This window comes from Dendropsophus ebraccatus, chromosome 2 (genome assembly GCF_027789765.1).
Source record: "Dendropsophus ebraccatus isolate aDenEbr1 chromosome 2, aDenEbr1.pat, whole genome shotgun sequence".
NCBI classification, from domain to species: Eukaryota; Metazoa; Chordata; class Amphibia; order Anura; family Hylidae; genus Dendropsophus; species Dendropsophus ebraccatus.
In genome coordinates this window covers 62620385-62637737 of record NC_091455.1, presented here as the reverse complement: position 1 = coordinate 62637737, position 17353 = coordinate 62620385, and the positions used below count along the sequence as shown (strand labels likewise).

Genomic DNA, 17353 nt, shown 5'->3' with positions numbered 1-17353 from the left:
TAGGGCTACAGCCACCTCTGGTAGCAGCCTATCAAACATAGGTACCGAGATTACAAAACTCCTGATCCAACAATCAGAATCAAACGCCAAGTGTTTGGGTTCGGAGAACGTTGCTGAATTGAAGTTTGACAGGTCCGCTCAGTGCTAGAGTTGAGTGTCCCCTATATGTTATATTGCCGGCAGTGTCTCATCTAATGCTTATCGGCATGTGGATTTATAAGGGTGCATGGAACCCCCGTCTGTTTATTTATGGGGTAGAAGTAGTGGGTTTAGTCCTGATTTTGAGGCTGAAAACTTTAATTTACCATGTAAATACGCCCCCAGAAGTGAAGGCTACGACCGTGTTCGCATATGGTCGAAACCATGCCGCCATTTCTTTACCAATTACCATGCAATGCTTCCAGGATTATTGGCAACATTGCACGACTATTATTGACTGCATGAATGATCAATGAAGTCCCCACTTGTTACATTATGTTTTTACAATGGAGCGTCACTTACCATACTAAATATATACGGCCACATATAAGGCTACACTAGGAGATCACCTGACAATACATTTTTAATAAACTGCTGAATTTTTGAAGGGCCATTTTTAAGTAAAATCCGTAAAAAGTGCCTGGTGCCTCCGCTTATGAAACATCAGAGGAAAAACTGCTTTCAGTAGGAAGATGTGAACCACATCAAGCATTACGATCATCGCTCCTGGCCATTGCTGTCCTACGCAAGAGGGAAGCAGATTGAAGGCAGAAGCCATGTGATCAGAGTCCCCGCATTACACTACACAGAACTGTGGCTTTCTACCCACTTTTAACAGAGGAAGCATAGTAACACACACATCATATGAGAGCATCATATGCTCTTTTCCCTGGCACATCATTACTCAGCCCTCAATCTACTTAACCCCTTACCATCTCCATCACTGCGGTTCTATGACTTCTACCCACACGGCCTTCTCCTACTTACTACTCTTCCTTTTTTGGCAGAATTACTATATCTCTGCTGGCAAGGGTGGAAACATTTGCCGGCAGATATAAGGCCATCAAGTTATTTTTAGTCATTTAATGTTCGGAGGAAATCACTTAGGCTCGGGCTACATGGCGGCCCTAAAGGGGTTTCCGACAATACGAAAAATATAGAAACCATATAGAAAAATATAAAAAAAATTGTACTATTGGTTCTGTACCACAAGGAATGATGTGACCCTATAAGACCCGAATGACTAAACATTACCAGGCCAGCGTAAAATGGTCACCGAAGTAAAAATGATTTTGACATCATGGAAATCCCCTTAAGGGTACGTTCACACTTACCAGATCTGCAGCTTATTTTCTGCTGCGGATCAGCATTAGATCCGCAGCAGATTTCATTTAAATAACTGAACACAGCATCAAATCTGCTGCGGATCTGCTGCAGATCCTGTAGGTGTGAACGCACCCTAAAGATTGTATGTAACTCCAATGAAATTCTATACAGCATGTGACTTCACAGACTCCTGTATAAATAATAGACGGGTAAGTGACCCAACGCTGGCCACACATCAGATGCTGGTGGCATGAGCCAACCATCTAAGCCTCAAGTGTCCAATAGCGGCCCTACAGCTGTAACACAACTACAATTCCCATCATGGCAGGACAGCTAAAGGTTTGGCTGTCCAGGCATGATGGGAATTGTAGTTTCTCAACATCATCTAAGCTGTATGGGGGAGAGAACAGCCAGGAGTGTTGGATTCCAAGATACCCAATTTTTTTTGTTTTTGTAAAAAAAAAAGAAGCCTCCAACAGAGGTGTCTGCCAGCAGTTTCCTTCCCTCTCTCTATTAAGAACACATACACATTCTTCTATCCAGAATTAAAAAAGGAATCTACTTTCTTGCAAAAACAGCCCCTCCGTCCACAGATAATTCAGCTTCTTTAACTTTAATAGAAATGAGCAATAAAACAGCACCTAAACTGAGGACAACAGTGGTGCTGTTTCTGGAAGAAAGAATCCAATTCTTTCTAAGGCTACATTCACACGTTCAGTAAGTTTATTTGTAACTGTGGATGCGCAATTATGGACAAATGTAGGGCTATTGGGCTGTTCACACTGTTTGCAGTTTTACGGATCCACAATCCATTCTCCAAAAATAAAGGGGCACTCCATAATTGTGGTCCATACACATCTGATGTGCTACAGAACTGAATTCAAAACTCCAGATATTGCAGGCAGCTCCAAAACTGTTTAAATGTTCGCCCGAAGATTTAAACTTTCGGAAAAATTAAGAACGGCTTTTGTTGACAATAACAACCAATCACATTGCAGCCTTGAATTAAAAAAAAAAACTAGTTGCTATGGGCAACAAAAGCAGTTGAACCGTTTTCAGAAATCTTTTTTTTCTGTTACAGCTGAAAGTTGACCTCTGATTGGTTGCCATGGGCAACAGTGTTTTACCATTAGTTTTGATAACTGAGGGCCACATATGGGAAAACCGAAACTGTGCATACTGTCTCCCCATGGCATAAAACAGCAACCAATCACACAGCGGGGGGAGTGCTAGGGGTGAGTATGGCTGCTTTGTTGTTTTATGCCTTAGGAAGACAGTATGTACAGCTTACATTTTCACCGGAAAACCTCTGTCAGTGAGAAATTCATCAGTAAGGCATGAGGAAATGAAACCTATCGAGAAAAGTACGGTGAAATAAAAGTGAGAGTCGTACTGGCAAACATTAGAGCTTGTTAAGTACATTAAGCAAATTGACTGTAACATTTGGAGACATTAAAGTACATGACTCAGTCCCTGTAAAAGTTACTTCATGACTCACGCAACCTGCAAACACCGGCCACCGGCTCTAGTCACAGGATTTATATATATATATATATATATATATATATATATATATATATATATATATATATATATATATATATATATATATATATATATTTATATATTTTTTTTTTTTTTTTTTTTTGTCCCCCCCCCCCCCCTTCCCTTCCTTAATTTCTTTGGCTGCTATTTGGCTTATACTGAATTTAATTTCCAAGTAGGTATATATTTTTTAGGACTCTAACCTGGATTAAAGTGAAATATTACACAACATGGCCATGGGCCCAGTGTGTTATATGCCATGCAGCGTGACTTCTCACTTCTCAACGTTTCTTCTCACTTCTGGGACATTAAATGGGGAGGAGGGGGTGCTTACCAGATTTATGAGAACATGGTCTATGGTCAGTAATAAGAAAAAGCACAGCAGCGCCCAAAAATCAATAAGTCGCCAAAGCATGCCATTCACTGCAATGAGAGCCGGCTATTACATGCATAAGGAAAAGCACTTGTGAATCTCTAGAGGCATGGGGGAGGAGGACAGAGCGCATGGTGCTCTCCACATCATATCTTCATATCCGTATAATCTCTATCACACACCCATTGAGGGACCCTAACAGTAGCCAGAGCTGTTCTATCAGCGATATAACAAGCAACCAGAACTAATGGCACAAGAACAATACAAAAGCAATAAACCTGCAAAGAGGAAGTCACAAGACAGAGAGGTGTCCTGTCACAGAAGGTGCACGTCAGCCAGAAAGGACGGCTGTTGACAAAACAACAGCGTAATGTAGGGTGTCGTCTTACCAATGAGATGGGCGTGGAGGTGCCCGCTGTCATGGGGCACACTAAAGCCAAACGGTGCAGTAACAGTCCATTAAAAGGGGTTGTTCAACAAATTTTTCTTTCAAATCAACTGGTGCCAGAAAGTGCCAGAGATCTGTTATTTACCTCTATTAAAAGATTGCAAGCCTTCCAGTACTTATCAGCTACTGTATGTCCTGCAGGAAGTGGTGTATTCTTTCCAGTCTGACAGTGCTCTCTTCTGTCACCTCTGTTTGTTACAGGAACTGTCCAGAGCAGCAGCAAATCCCCATAGAAAACCTCTCCTGCTCTCCAGACTGGAAAGGATACCACTTCCTGCAAGACATACAGCAGTTGATAAGTACTGGATGACTTCAGATTTTGTTTTTTTTTTTATAGAAGTGAATTACAAATCTCTGGCACCAGCTGATTTAAATTAAAAAAATATTGGATGAACTACCTCTTTAATGGAGGAATGTGACACATCCTTTGTCTTGCCACCTGTCTGTGTACTAGGACACTGTGAGGTCAGCTGGCACAGCCTACATCTACATACCTGGCAGATATTATTCTGGTATCTACTAGTGATGCATACACATATACAGCAGAGTCTAATCGTGAACATATATGCCAGCGCCTATGTCCTATCAGCTGAGTCCTCCCATAGGAGCTTATGCCTAGGCCGCATAGAAACACTACACACCTTACAGATCAAATAATGTCAGCAGACAGGTTATCCATCATTTCCTTTACTATCACATGGTGACCTTTACTTAACATACTTTACACTTGTGTTATATGTACACAAAGTAATGACCTACCAGCTCACATTATACGGCAGTAGATACACAGCCAATATAGGATCTGTAACAACTTGTGAATGCAAAGGATTGGTTCAGAGCACGTGTGGAGCAACAAGCTGAGGGCTTCTTAAAGGGGTTCTCTTCCAGTATAATTACTAAAATAGGCTGAGCGGCTAAAGATGAGCGAACTTACAGTAAGTTTAGGTTTGCGTGAACCTGAACGCTTAGCATTTGACTCCCAGTGGCTGGAGAAGATGGATGCACTGGGAGTCGAATGCAGAATGTTTGAGTTCATGCAAACTAAGTTGGTTCATGTCTAGTAGGGGCCTGACCACTGGGACCACTCTTTATGGGGATTTCTGAATAGGGTGTTCTGTTCTCAGCAATGTTCAGAAGTCCCATACAGAATGAATGGATCACTGGTGTACTCCATTCATTCCCGGGGACAGTTTTTATTCTTAGCCATTTATTTTTAGCTATATAACCTCCATGCTGTACAGAGTCATAACAGGGCACCCATAGGGGGCACTACTGTACCTTCACCTGCTTCTATTTTTATACTGAGGATTAAGTTAGTCTGTGGACAAATGGTTTACCATATGCCGTATTGCTGAGGCGTTCTCCCCTGTCTGTAATAGATACCAGCACAGGCTATGTGAATGGACGGGTTGGTTGTGGCTAGTAAGGGTAGTCAGGGTCTGCCCACCTACTACTGGAGGGGAACACATGGTGAGAAATATTTCACTTTATTCCACCAATTGCTAAAGTAGTAGTAGTTAGGAGATCTGAAGATAATAGAGGAGAGAGCAGCAGTCTGCCACCCCAGGCCAGCCATGCACCTTGTGTACAGTGGTGATACGGCTAATCCATAAGGCTTCTACAGTGGCCTCTTTTTGCGGTAATCTTTGTAGCAGGCACGTTCCTATAGATAGCATACAGGAGTGTTGCATTGGAAAGTTTGTTGTTATAGAGATGCCTTTTATTTGCTCACCAGAGAGTGTATAAGCCTTTGTAACACAAAGTTTCTTCGTCAGACATGTTACCACAGCACTGAATAGTGAAGACGTAACCTGCACGATGAAGAAACCTCAGTGCGGAGACAACTTTCCACTTAGCCAATAAAACATATCACAAAGTTTCCACTAGTAGATAGTGCAGAGCGCCTTTCCATCATAAACCAATGGCCGTTACGTAAATGGAGGGCAGATCTACTGCTCTTCCTACAGAAGGTCTGGGTTCAGAGTTCCCATAGTGTATGTCTCACAGCAGTCCACGGGTTACTAAAGTTCAGAGCACTGGGTGAGCGAATCTCACTGACATCACGATTCTGGACAGAGGTAAATTTATCCAGTTGTTACCAACGGGAAATAATCCACCGGTTTTACTGGCAGCTGAAAAGCAGCTTGGTGCAAAATGCATGTGCCCACAAAACAGCGAAGGCCGTACAATGCTACTGCCGCATCAACACAAAGTCAGCCGGGGGCGCACTCCCAAAATAATCATCTCAGACACTGCTTATAATATTGCCATATACTGTAATGCACGGCCATTGCTGTAGGTCCAGGACTCTCACTCTGCTGGGGTACACAAAGAATAGACGCCTAAAAGCAAAGGTAAAAATTCAGGCCCTTTTCAGGTGCTGGCTGACACCATCTGTGGCTCAGAATACATTTTCCACTTCCCTGGTCTGTAAAATTCTGCACATTCTTAGGGTATGTGCACACTACAGATTACAAATGGAGAACTTGACATGTAAATTATTTGGGTGGACGGCGGATTCTGCCTGAGCATAGAACGGAGCCTATGGGACTGGCCGAACTTCAAGCAGGAGCACACTGCGGAATCCATTTAAAGTTGTCCGCTGGGGAATCGGTAGTGTGCACATACCCTTATACAGGACAAGTAAGACTGGCACTCACTCTGCCTATGTCATGGATTTCATATAATAATACTAGAAGATTACTGTTTGACCATACTGGCCCTCAACCTTTACTGTTACATGTAACTCAACTACACAAGCAACCCGATATTGTTTCTATGGTCAATAGCACCACTGGCCATATGGAAGCCACATATAAAAAAAACACAGTGGCCCCAAGCTTTGTAGACAAACAAGGTACCTTGTGTGATCTTTAGTGTTTAGTGGACAATGATGTAGGACGGACTACCCTTAACTGCTACAGAAAATGAAAAAGGGTGGGCATCACCTGTCTAGGAGAGGTGCGACGATTATAAAAACTTGGGACCCCCGCCCCGAGTTCCGCTGTCGCCCCAACTTGGGGGAAATTCCTGACCCGGCTGATGCATTGCCTGCTCAGATACTCAGGCAACAGGAAGTCCGTCAACCAGGTTGTGACTTAGCGGCCGACAGAGATCCTAGCGGGAGTCCCAGAGCAGTGAAACAGCACTGCAAAGACACGGGGAGAGGTAAGTAATGATTGTTACTGGCCAACAATTTTTTTAAATCGCCAGGCTTCTCCATTAAGATTATGGCTAACGGGTGTTCCTAGGAACTCTCATTCACCCGATAATTGGCCCATGCAAAGGGGCCGGTGATCAGCTGACAAGCGAACAAACGCCAGCTCGACGGCTGATGTAATCATTTGTGAAGTCGGTAAAATCCTCACTATCGGCTGCACATGCCTCTTTATAAAAAGAGGAGATGTGCAGCCGATAACCGTGTATTTAAAGGGGTTATCCAGCGCCTCAAAAACATGGCCACTTTCCCCCCTCTCTTGTCTCCAGTTCAGGTGCAGTTTGCAAATAAAGGGGTAGTGCGGCGCTCAGCAATTAATAACAGAATAACACACATTACAAAGTTATACTGTGAAGTTATGTCTGTGAATCGCCTCCTTCCCGTGTCCCCCCACCCCCGCACGTGTACCAGGAAGTGTGGTGCGCTATACATACCTGATCCGTGTCGACCGACCCGTCCGCCATCTTCTTCAAAGACGTCATCTTTGGGAGGCCGGCCAACCCGCTCCTGCCGGCCCCCCTCTGCCGCGTCATAACTGTGCTCAGCCGCGATTGGCTGAGCACAGTTATGCTCAGCCAATCGCAGCTGATGACTCTGCAGAGGGGGGCTGGCATGCGGGCCGGCTGCAGCGAGTCGGCCGGCCTCCCGAAGATTGCATCGACAGAAGACGGGGGTCGACACGCGTCAGGTATGTATATCGCACCACACCTCCGGGTACACGGGAAGGGGGAGATTCACAGACATAACATATATTACAAAGTTGTATAAACTTTGTAATGTGTGTTATTCTGTGAATAATTGCTGAGCGCCGCACTACCCCTTCAAGCTCCATTTACTTCAATGGAACTGAGTTTCAAAAGCCCACCCAAACTGGAGACAACAGTAGGGGGAAAGTGTCCATGTTTTTGTAGAGCTGGATAACTCCTTTAATGTTCGCACAAACATTACAGTGATCGTATCATGTAAAAGAACTGCATATTGGGTCATCTAAAAAGGCCCTTAGGGTACATTTTTAAGCTCCTGATGTGTAAGGAAGGGTTCACCACCTTAGCATGCCCAAAGTTTTTTCTTATGTTGTCAGGGCTGGTGTAAAAATAAAAAATGAAAGAGTGATACCTACGTACCCCGGTCACTCAGAGCTCTTTCAGGTTCCCTGTTGCTCACTGCTTCCGAGATGAGATACCGAGGCAGGACCTGCCCGCTCAGCCAATCGCTGGTCACAGCGGAGTCCCATCTTGGTCAGTGATTGGCTTAACAAGCAGGTACCGCTGAGATGACATCTCTCAGAAAAGTAAGAGCATCAGGGAACTGGAAGGATGCTGGAGTGGGAGCTTCAGGGGACTGGAATAGGTGAGTATTACTTTTTTTTTTATATATTTACACCAACATCAACAACAAAAATATTTGCTATAGCATAATATCACTCAGTCGAATTCTTTATTATTATATTGCCCCCCAAAAGATATACAAATCACCAATATACACTTATTACGGGAGATGCTTATTAAAGGAGTGGTGCGGCGGTAAAGAATTATTCACAGAATAACACACATTACAAAGTTATACAACTTTGTAATGTATGTTATGTTAGTGAATGGCCCCCTTCCCCGTGTCCCACCACCCCCACCCGTGTACCCGGAAGTGTGGTGCGCTATACATACCTGTCACGTGCCGACACCCGCCTCCGATCTGCATTCAGTGACGTCTTCTTCGGCTGGCCGGCGAACAGCTACGTCTGTTGCTAATGCCGGACGCCCTCTGTAGCGTCATCCGATGCTCAGCCGCGATTGGCTGAGCATAACTGTGCTCAGCCAATCGCGGCTGAGCACAGTTGTGACGCGGCGGAGGGGGGACGGGCGGCAGCGATTCGTCTGTCCGAAGATGACGTTTGGCACAAAATGGCAGACGGCCCTCGACACGGATCAGGTAATGTATAATGCACCAACACTTCCGGGTAGACGGGCGGGGGTGGTGGGACACGGGGAACAGGGCGATTCACAGACATAACATACATTACAAAGTTGTATAACTTTGTAATGTGTGTTATTCTGTAAATAATTTTTTAGCGCCGCACTACCCCTTTAAGTGCTTTTTTTCCCTGCACTTACTCCTGCATCAAGGCTTCACTTCCCGGATAACATGGTGATGTCACGACCCGACTCCTAGAGCTGTGCGGCTGTGGCAGCTGGAGAGGATGATGGCAGGGGGATGCTCAGTGTCCCTCCAGTGCCCTGTGTCCCTCAGTGTCCCCCTGCTATCATCCTCTCCAGCAGCCACAGCCCGCACAGCTCTGGGGGTCGGGTCGTGACATCACCATGTTATCCAGGAAGTGAAGCCTTGATGCAGTAGTAAGTGCAGGGAAAAAAGGCACTTTATGTGCATTTCCCGTAATAAGTGTATATTGGGGATTTGTATAACTTTTGGGGGGCGATACAATACTTTAATTAAATTAACTTCTTCTTTAAGATATCTGTAAGAAGGCTAAACATAATGTGAAACCAGCCCTTACAGAACCCATACAACATCAACAACAGGATATAGTGTAGAATACCGTAGAGGCATTTCCTAATATCCATCATATCTGCCTGTGTTCAGTCAAGGGGTTCCAGGTAGAGAAAGGTAAGCCAGGCAATGACTCCATGAAGGAGTTGTGGTAAGCAAGCAACATACACTAAGATTGTAGGCTGAGAAATCTGCCAATCTCAGCATCATGTCACAGAAAGGAGGAGATGCAGGAAACACTACAGTGAACAATTTTAGGAAGGAAACAAACACAATGTCTGTCCCCAATACTATGACATCAGCCAGTGTGCGCCTCCTGTGCCTGCTCCTCACCCATTGTCTCCCGAGGTTCATTGAGCTTAGGAGACTCAGATGACACATGCCGAGAGGAGATCACCGATTCCTATCTCACTGCTGGGAGTTTCAGCACAATCTATTAATCACTGGGAGGAATTTCTCTCCTATCTGTAGCAGTGCGATAAAATGACTGCAGTGACTGATCGTAAAGCAATGCGATACTATCGTCCTCATATACGGAGCCAGCACACAGGACCCCACTACCTCCCCCAACAAGGGGGCGCCATCATCTCTAAAACACTGCACCTCTCTGGTCCTGAGGACTCCTCTATATCTAATTCCTGGCACAGCAAAGGAAACAACGATGATGCTTCCGAGGCACAGAGGACCTCATTGATGAGTTTATTGCTGGGTCCCATGGGCCCTTTCCTTCCGGAGACCAGCAATTATATACTGGTCGGAAACATCCTATTTCTCTAACACGCCACAAAGACAAGCAAGAGACCCCTTAAAGGGATTGTCCTATGAAGCCACATACGTATATGTAAGAAAGCACAAATGTGGTGTTTTTACGTAAAAACACCACATCCCTGTACTGTTTTGCTCCCCCATGGATCCGATCACTTCCTGATTTCCTTTCTTAACTGTGACCCTTTCCCACAATCCCTCTTACTTGCAGGCTCAGTGGAGACCAACTGCCTATAATAATGAGCCTGATGAGGAGCAGTGAAACCCTTAGTAGATGAAGTAAGGGAGGTTGTAACCAGGAGTAACAGTTTATCAAGACATCATCATCATTGCGGCCGCCACGGTAGATGGCAATGCTATGTATGCCAATGGGGCTGTTAGTCCCAATTGACTTGGAGAGTATCTACGAACCGTCGGCATGCTGTAACTAGGTTTGTAAGGCCGCATTCACATGTAAGCGATAAGAAAATGTGGGTTGTAAGCCGTACGGGGACAAGAACAGGTATGAGCGCATACCCTGCACAGCAATGTGGAATATGTATGGAATATGCCCATGAATAATGGATACTAGATGGAATAAACTAAGACTTATTAGCCGTCTATTCCAAGAGGACTTTTTTCTGTTTCCTGTAATGAAAGGAAACCATCAAGCTAACCCACAGGTCTTACGAGGGCAACGTACTGTTCTTGTAAATCCCACAGACATTTGCATAAGACAGGAAGTTTCACTCAAGACCTCATGGACATTCAGTACAGTCCCGTGTGCCCTGCAGGTAGCATGAAACAACAGTAATAAGGTATATCACAGTAAGGGAAGGGTTACCTCACATTTATGTCCTGCTTGGCACAAATACGTCAGAAAAGTGTGAAAATGGGGTGTCATCTTATCCATGCACGGACAGGCTTGGGCCCCATTACGTTCAATGGCCGGGTTGTAGTCAGCCAGCGATTACTTTCGGGTATTACTCAGGCCGAAGACAAAACTCAAGTAAATTTATATAATGGCCCGAACAGTCACTGGCTGACTATATGTATAGGCCACTGACACTAACTGAGTCCGTGCCAGTGTGTGGACGGATACTTGAACACTCCATTTTTTTTTTTCCGTTTTTCTGATGTATCTTTGCCAGTAAGGGCACAAATGTGATTTAGACAAGCAGGGTGAACCAATGTTAAAGTACAACATGGCGCTCACTGTACTACACTATTAGAATTATATGGTGCTCCCTGAACTGAATGGGCACCATGATGCCTGAGATGGCTCCGATGGGTGCGCCAGGATAATAGATGGCGATCTAGCGCAGGCGACCATCCTGTATGACATCCATTCTCCCTGACAGGGGTTGTCATAAGCGTAAAGTTCCCCACCACACCTGTAACATAACCACAGGCCGCATGCTATACACAAAGCAGAGAACAATACTAGTAAGTGTGCACCTGACAAGGATCTGGCGGAGTCTCCATGTCAGTGACCTCACGCTGGTTACTAATGGTCACATAGTTACCTCCTGATAGAAAGCTATTTGCATTGGCTCCAGTCCTAATGGCATTCTCCACACAGTAGTCACCAGCGGCAGCGTGCGACATGTACACATCCAGAGGGCTGCTGTCTATACCCCTCAGATCACCCTCACAACCTAAGACTAATAAACACCCCGGGAGGTAACATAAGCCTGGCCGCCATACCTGCACCCACACTCACCCACTGGGGGGGGGGGGGGGGGGTAACAACTGCGGACTAAAGTACTAGGCACCCGTCATGGCCGAGCAATAAGAGCTCCCATACAGATCCAACATGGTAGAAGACGCCTCCAATCCACGTACAATAAAAAACGTCAGCGCGGATATTTAGTATCACCGCGTCCACTACAGAAATAAGAAGTGTTATAGATATCTCTGCATATCCCACAACGAAGCATGACTGGATATGAAAGCGACATGTGAACAGGCTCTGCTCTGCCATGGCTGCCCGTAAGTACAGTCAGAAAGTCGCCCACTATGGCAACTATAGCCGGAAAGAGACAATGAATGAGCGCATGGGATGGCACACCACCACCCCGATATTACACGTCACCCTAAAGTCACCGGTCATTGGGATGTTACCCTATAAAGGGAAAAAAAAGTCAGGTTGGCACTGCGGTTATCTATGGGGCGGCTGGCGGTATAACTAAGGGCCGTGAGACGGACAAGCAGCCAGTCACCTGACAGACAGCACTCCACGTCTATGCCGAATAGATAACCAAACCCATGGGGTAACGGGTGGTACAATGGTGGGTCAGGGGTGGGAATGACGCCTGTAATGGCAGGTGAAGACCCCAGATGTGTAGGCATCACGTGCCATCCATATACACTGGTATATACAGGGTATACAATAATCCCAAGGTTACCATCATGCAGAGGATGAGGAGAAGGGCATGGTGCCCGCCAGACCGTTACCTGCCCAGCATGAGGCGCCATCATCCCTCCATCCCCAGGCGGCTGCCATACACAGGTGCCCGGTGCAGCGGCCGTGCTCCAGAGAGGAGTGGCAGGGCCCTGCAGGCGGCAGCACAATGCTCTCCCCGTGCCCCCACCGGCTCCCCACTCACCTATGCCGGGGGCCACATACACGAAGTACAGGCAGGACGAGGACAGCGAGAAGAAGAAGATGAAGGCGAAGATGGATCGGTTAGAGACCCGCAGGAGCCTCCGGAGCAGCGGCCTCATGGTGGCCGAGGAGTGGGGGCGGCTCTCAGAGGAGCTCGCTGGCGGAGCGGCTACTACTGCTGGACGACAAGCCCATCGGGTGACAGGAGTGAGGGGACGAGGAAGGACCACACCACCGGGAGGAGGAGGGAGGAAGCCGGAGATCACGGCGGCAGCGGCGGCGACTGTACAGGAGCTGTGCACCAACCCCCAGGGGGAGGGGAAAGGAATCAGATAGCAGCGGCGGAGGGAGGAGGGAGGTCACTGGGCTGTGAGGAGGAGGAGGAAGGAAGAGGAGGAGGAGGATGGGGGGACCGGCAGGAGGAGGGGGAGGATAGGGACACCGGCCGGAGGATGGGAGGACCGGCGGGAGGAGGGGGGGGGGGGAGGATGGGGGGAGGATGGGAGGACCGGCCGGAGGATGGGGGGGGGGGGGACCGACCGGAGGATGGGGGGGAATATAGGGGGCCTGGCGGAGGAGGGGGGAGGATAGGGGGACCGGCTGGAGGATGGGGGAGATAGGGGCACCGGCTGGAGGATGGGGGAGGATAGGGGCACCGGCCGGAGGATGGGGGGGACCGGCAGGGGGAGGATAGGGGCACCGGCCGGAGGATGGGGGGGACCGGCAGGGGGAGGATAGGGGCACCGGTCGGAGGAGGATGGGGGGACCGGCCGGAGGAGGGGGGAAGATAGGGGCACCGGCCGGAGGAAGGGGGAGGATAGGGGCACCGGCCGGAGGATAGGGGGTGACCGGCCAGAGGAGCGGGGGAGGATGATGGGGGGGACCGGCCGGAGGATGGGGGGGGGGAGCAGCCGGAGGAGGATGATGGGGGGACCGGCCGGAGGAGGGGGCATCGGATGGAGGAGGGGGGAGGATGATGGGGGGGGGATCGGCTGGAGGAGGGGGGAGGATGGGGGGGGGGGGGGTATGATGGGGGACCGGCCAGGAGGATGGGGGGATTGGTGGGACCGACCAAAGGAGGATGGGGGGACCGGCCAGGGGGATGGGGGACCGACCAAAGGAGGATGGGGGGACCGGCCGAGAGAGGGGGAGGATGGGGGACCAAGGAGCTGGAGGAGAATAGGGGACCAAGGAGGAGGATGAGGGACCAGCTGGAGGTGGAGAGGATGGGGGGACTGAGAAAGAGGATGGGGCACTAGCCAGAGAAGGGGGAGGATGGGGGGACCAGCTGAAGGATGAGAAAAGGGCCGGAGGAGGATGGAGGACTGAGGGGGAGGATGTGAGGATCGGAAGAATGGGGTAAACTGGCTGGAGGAGGGGGAGGATAGAGGACTGGGAGGAGGATGGGTGGGGATAGGGGAGGGGAAGGATGGGGTCCAGTCGAAGAGGGGGGGACCTGCAGGAGGAGGGGAAGGATGGGGGGACCAGATGGAAGAGGGGGGGGATCAGCTGGAGGAGAAAGATATGGGACCGGGAGGATGTGGTGAACCAGCAAGAGAATGATGGGGTACCTGCTGAAGGAGGGGGGAGTATGGGGGGACCGGCCGGAGGAGGAGGATGGGGGTACCAAGGAGGAAGAGTATGTGGGACCTGCCAGAGGAGGATGGGGGGAGCAGGAGGATGTGGGATCGGGAGGAGGATGGGAAACCATGCAGAGGAGGAGGATGGGGGGACCGCCTGGAGAAAGAAGTGGATGGGGGGGACCAAGGAGGAGGAGGATGTGGGACTGGCCAGAGTAGGATGGGGGGACTGAGGAGGAGGAGGAGACAGGGGGACCGGCTGGAAGTGGAGGATGGGGGGACTGGCTGCTGGAGGAGGTGTCCAGGATGGTACAACAATCAGGGTATACAGGTCCTATAGAGGTCCCCCATGGTATACATTGAAAGGGTTCCCCTAGTGTAATCAGGGTATACATCTATAGGCGTCTTCCAGTATATAAGGCTGGGTTCACACTACATAATCTGCGCGGATTAGTTCCGGCAGATTCCGTGGCGCGTAAGAATTCCGCTGAAAGTGTCAATTCTTTCGGCGGAATCCGCCTGTGCATATAATGGTGTCTATGGCACAGGCAAAGACGCGTACTGCCATGAGCCGGTACAAGTGAAAGAATCTGCCGGTATATATCCTTTTCGAAACCATTCCTGGCTCTGGCTTCCAAAATCTGCCAGATAAATCTCACCATTAAATTGATCAATCTAATAGATTTATTTTGTATTTATCTATTCAGTTGTCACTTATTATTACAGCCAGTCTGTCAGGCTGTACTAGCAGATCTATCACAGCAGACATGGAGCCCTAGAGAAGGCCACAGGCTGCAAAGACAAGTGATCAACACACCACAGCTGCATCACCGCTGCCAATTGGACCCCTTAACCACCAATGATGCTATAGAATTATATAGATGCTAAATGATGCTATAGAATTATATAGGGTCAATAACACCAGCTGTCAGCACCCACCTTGTATGGGGCAGGCTCGGCTCCTGACTGTGCCCCATACTCCCCCACACAACCTATGATGTAACTATGGCATGGGTCGGGAGGAGCGGTCTCTGCATGGACGTCACAAGACTTCTGTCTTGGGGTATCTGACACCAAGATATTGGCCGCAGATTGTGTAAGTCCAGTAAGGTTTAGCCTTCATAGATGGTTCCAGCACATCCTATAGATGTTTGATCAGACTGGGATTTGGGGAGTTTGGAGGCCACGTCAGGCCTCTGCTGGTAGGGAATACAATTTCCATAAAATGGCGTACTGGTTCTGGAACAATGTTTAGGTTGGTGGCATTTCTTGAAATAACATTCCTAGCTCTAGTGCCCTGTTGGGCCATCTCTAGTCTGGATACAAGATGAAAGATAGATGGACACAGGTTCTGTTTGGCATCCTGCGGCACATTTGCCCACAGAAGATGTTACAGCTGGGCTCGTCTCAGCTGGTCACATAAATGCTCGACTGACGATAAATAGCAACTGGGCAGGATTGCAATCTGGGAACCCCTCCTGTGTGTGGAGGACCATTATCCTGCCGAAAAATACGATTTGGATGTTGCTGAGGTGTTGACTGGGGTGACTGACTGTCCTATGGAGTAGCTTCCCAGATCATCACACCAGCAGGAGCCCTCACCTTCCTCAATGCTTGAACCTGACCATCAATGGATCCTCAACAGAGCCTGCATTTGTTGCTAATGTTTATATAGTTCCAGTTAAAGGGGTATTCCACTAAAAAGCTAAGAAATGAAATGCTCCCAAACCTAGCTGGTCTTACCAAGTCACCCTGAGTAATTCGAGACATATCCCATCTTTCTAACTGCCGCCCTTCGTGAGCTATACGTTTTTCTAAAAGCCAGTCTATATCTAAGATGGCGCTGGCCAGGAAACTACATCTAGCGGCATGCATTGCTCCTCAGAGCCAGCTGCCAAGTATCCGCCTCATCCTGTAGTATCTGCCCATCACTGGCTCAGTCTGCTTCTGCTTTACACTGTAAACAAAATATCTCTCTGTTATCCACAGCCACTCTTATAGTATGGCAGCATGGGCTATTGTGAGTTCTTTGAGATTCTGAGGGAATTTGGGGGGAAAGTCTACCTTGAGTCATGAGGTGTGCCATATAGCACACCCCATGAAGTTAAGCAGGTTTCACTGTAGTGCAGTTTAACAGGATTTCTCTATCACTGTTTCTACCTCACAACACTCAGTTGGGCCTCTTTTTACCTCACAACACACTTACTGAACTCCCTTTCTGATTACTGTTAACTCCCTCACTGCTGGACAACTACCAATGTTGTGTGATGGCACTACTGGCAATTTTAACTGCCAGACAGAGGTATATAAATTAACCCTTGACAGTGACAGTCAAGCTTACCCTGGGCATATCTATCTACAAAGATTTTTTTTTTTTTTTTTAAAGAGATGAAACAGTTTCAATTACCCTATACTGCTTTGGAGGCTCTCACTGTTCTGTTGTTTCCCCGCCTCCTCGCCAGGTGCTCACTGATTGGTGAGATTAGAGGTGAGACATTACAGCTTGCCTGGCAACAGAAGAGACCAAGTTCATGTGACTTTGGTCTCAGAAGGGAGGGGGAGGACAGAGGAGTGGAGACCATGTGGACCAGGAGGTGAGGACTTTCTGCATCTTCAGGGTGTAAGTCAAGATGTGCTGCAGAAAAAAAATGGTCCAGCTCATTTAATTGAAACCTATTACAAACAAGCTTAGATTATGGTTGGGGATTGAACAAGGTTACATTTTACTAAGTGGAGTACCCCTTTAATAGCAGAGTCCATGTATCTCATTCAAGACTCAACTACAAACAAAGGCAACATTTGCTGGCTGTCAGTGACAGGACATCTAAGCACCTTGAAATGTAGCCGCTCGTCCTCGTCAGCAGATCAAACAATCCCCTCTATACTGGTGATGTGCCTGGAGCTTGTCCACCTTGTGTCCCCATGCCCACAACACCTCCTAGCAGCTTGGTCACAATGGCCTAGTTGGTGGGCACTATTGTAATGACCACCCTGCTTCTCTCAGTCCAGTCATGCCCCATTTCTCAATGTC

The 17353-nt window shown here is 48.0% G+C and overlaps 1 protein-coding gene across 3 annotated transcripts in view; it reads right to left on the bottom strand.

The window, feature by feature from the left end:
* B4GALT6 (beta-1,4-galactosyltransferase 6) overlaps positions 1-13046 on the bottom strand; it is a 60358-nt gene extending 47312 nt beyond the window's left edge. Inside the window, exon 1 of one of the 3 annotated variants that reach the window (XM_069957663.1) lies at positions 12744-13046. In XM_069957663.1, coding sequence (XP_069813764.1) covers positions 12744-12861 — 118 coding nt within the window. In that variant the 5' untranslated portion in view covers positions 12862-13046. The other 2 variants (XM_069957664.1, XM_069957665.1) reach the window with 2 other exon arrangements.
* Between the last annotated feature and the right edge of the window lie 4307 nt (positions 13047-17353).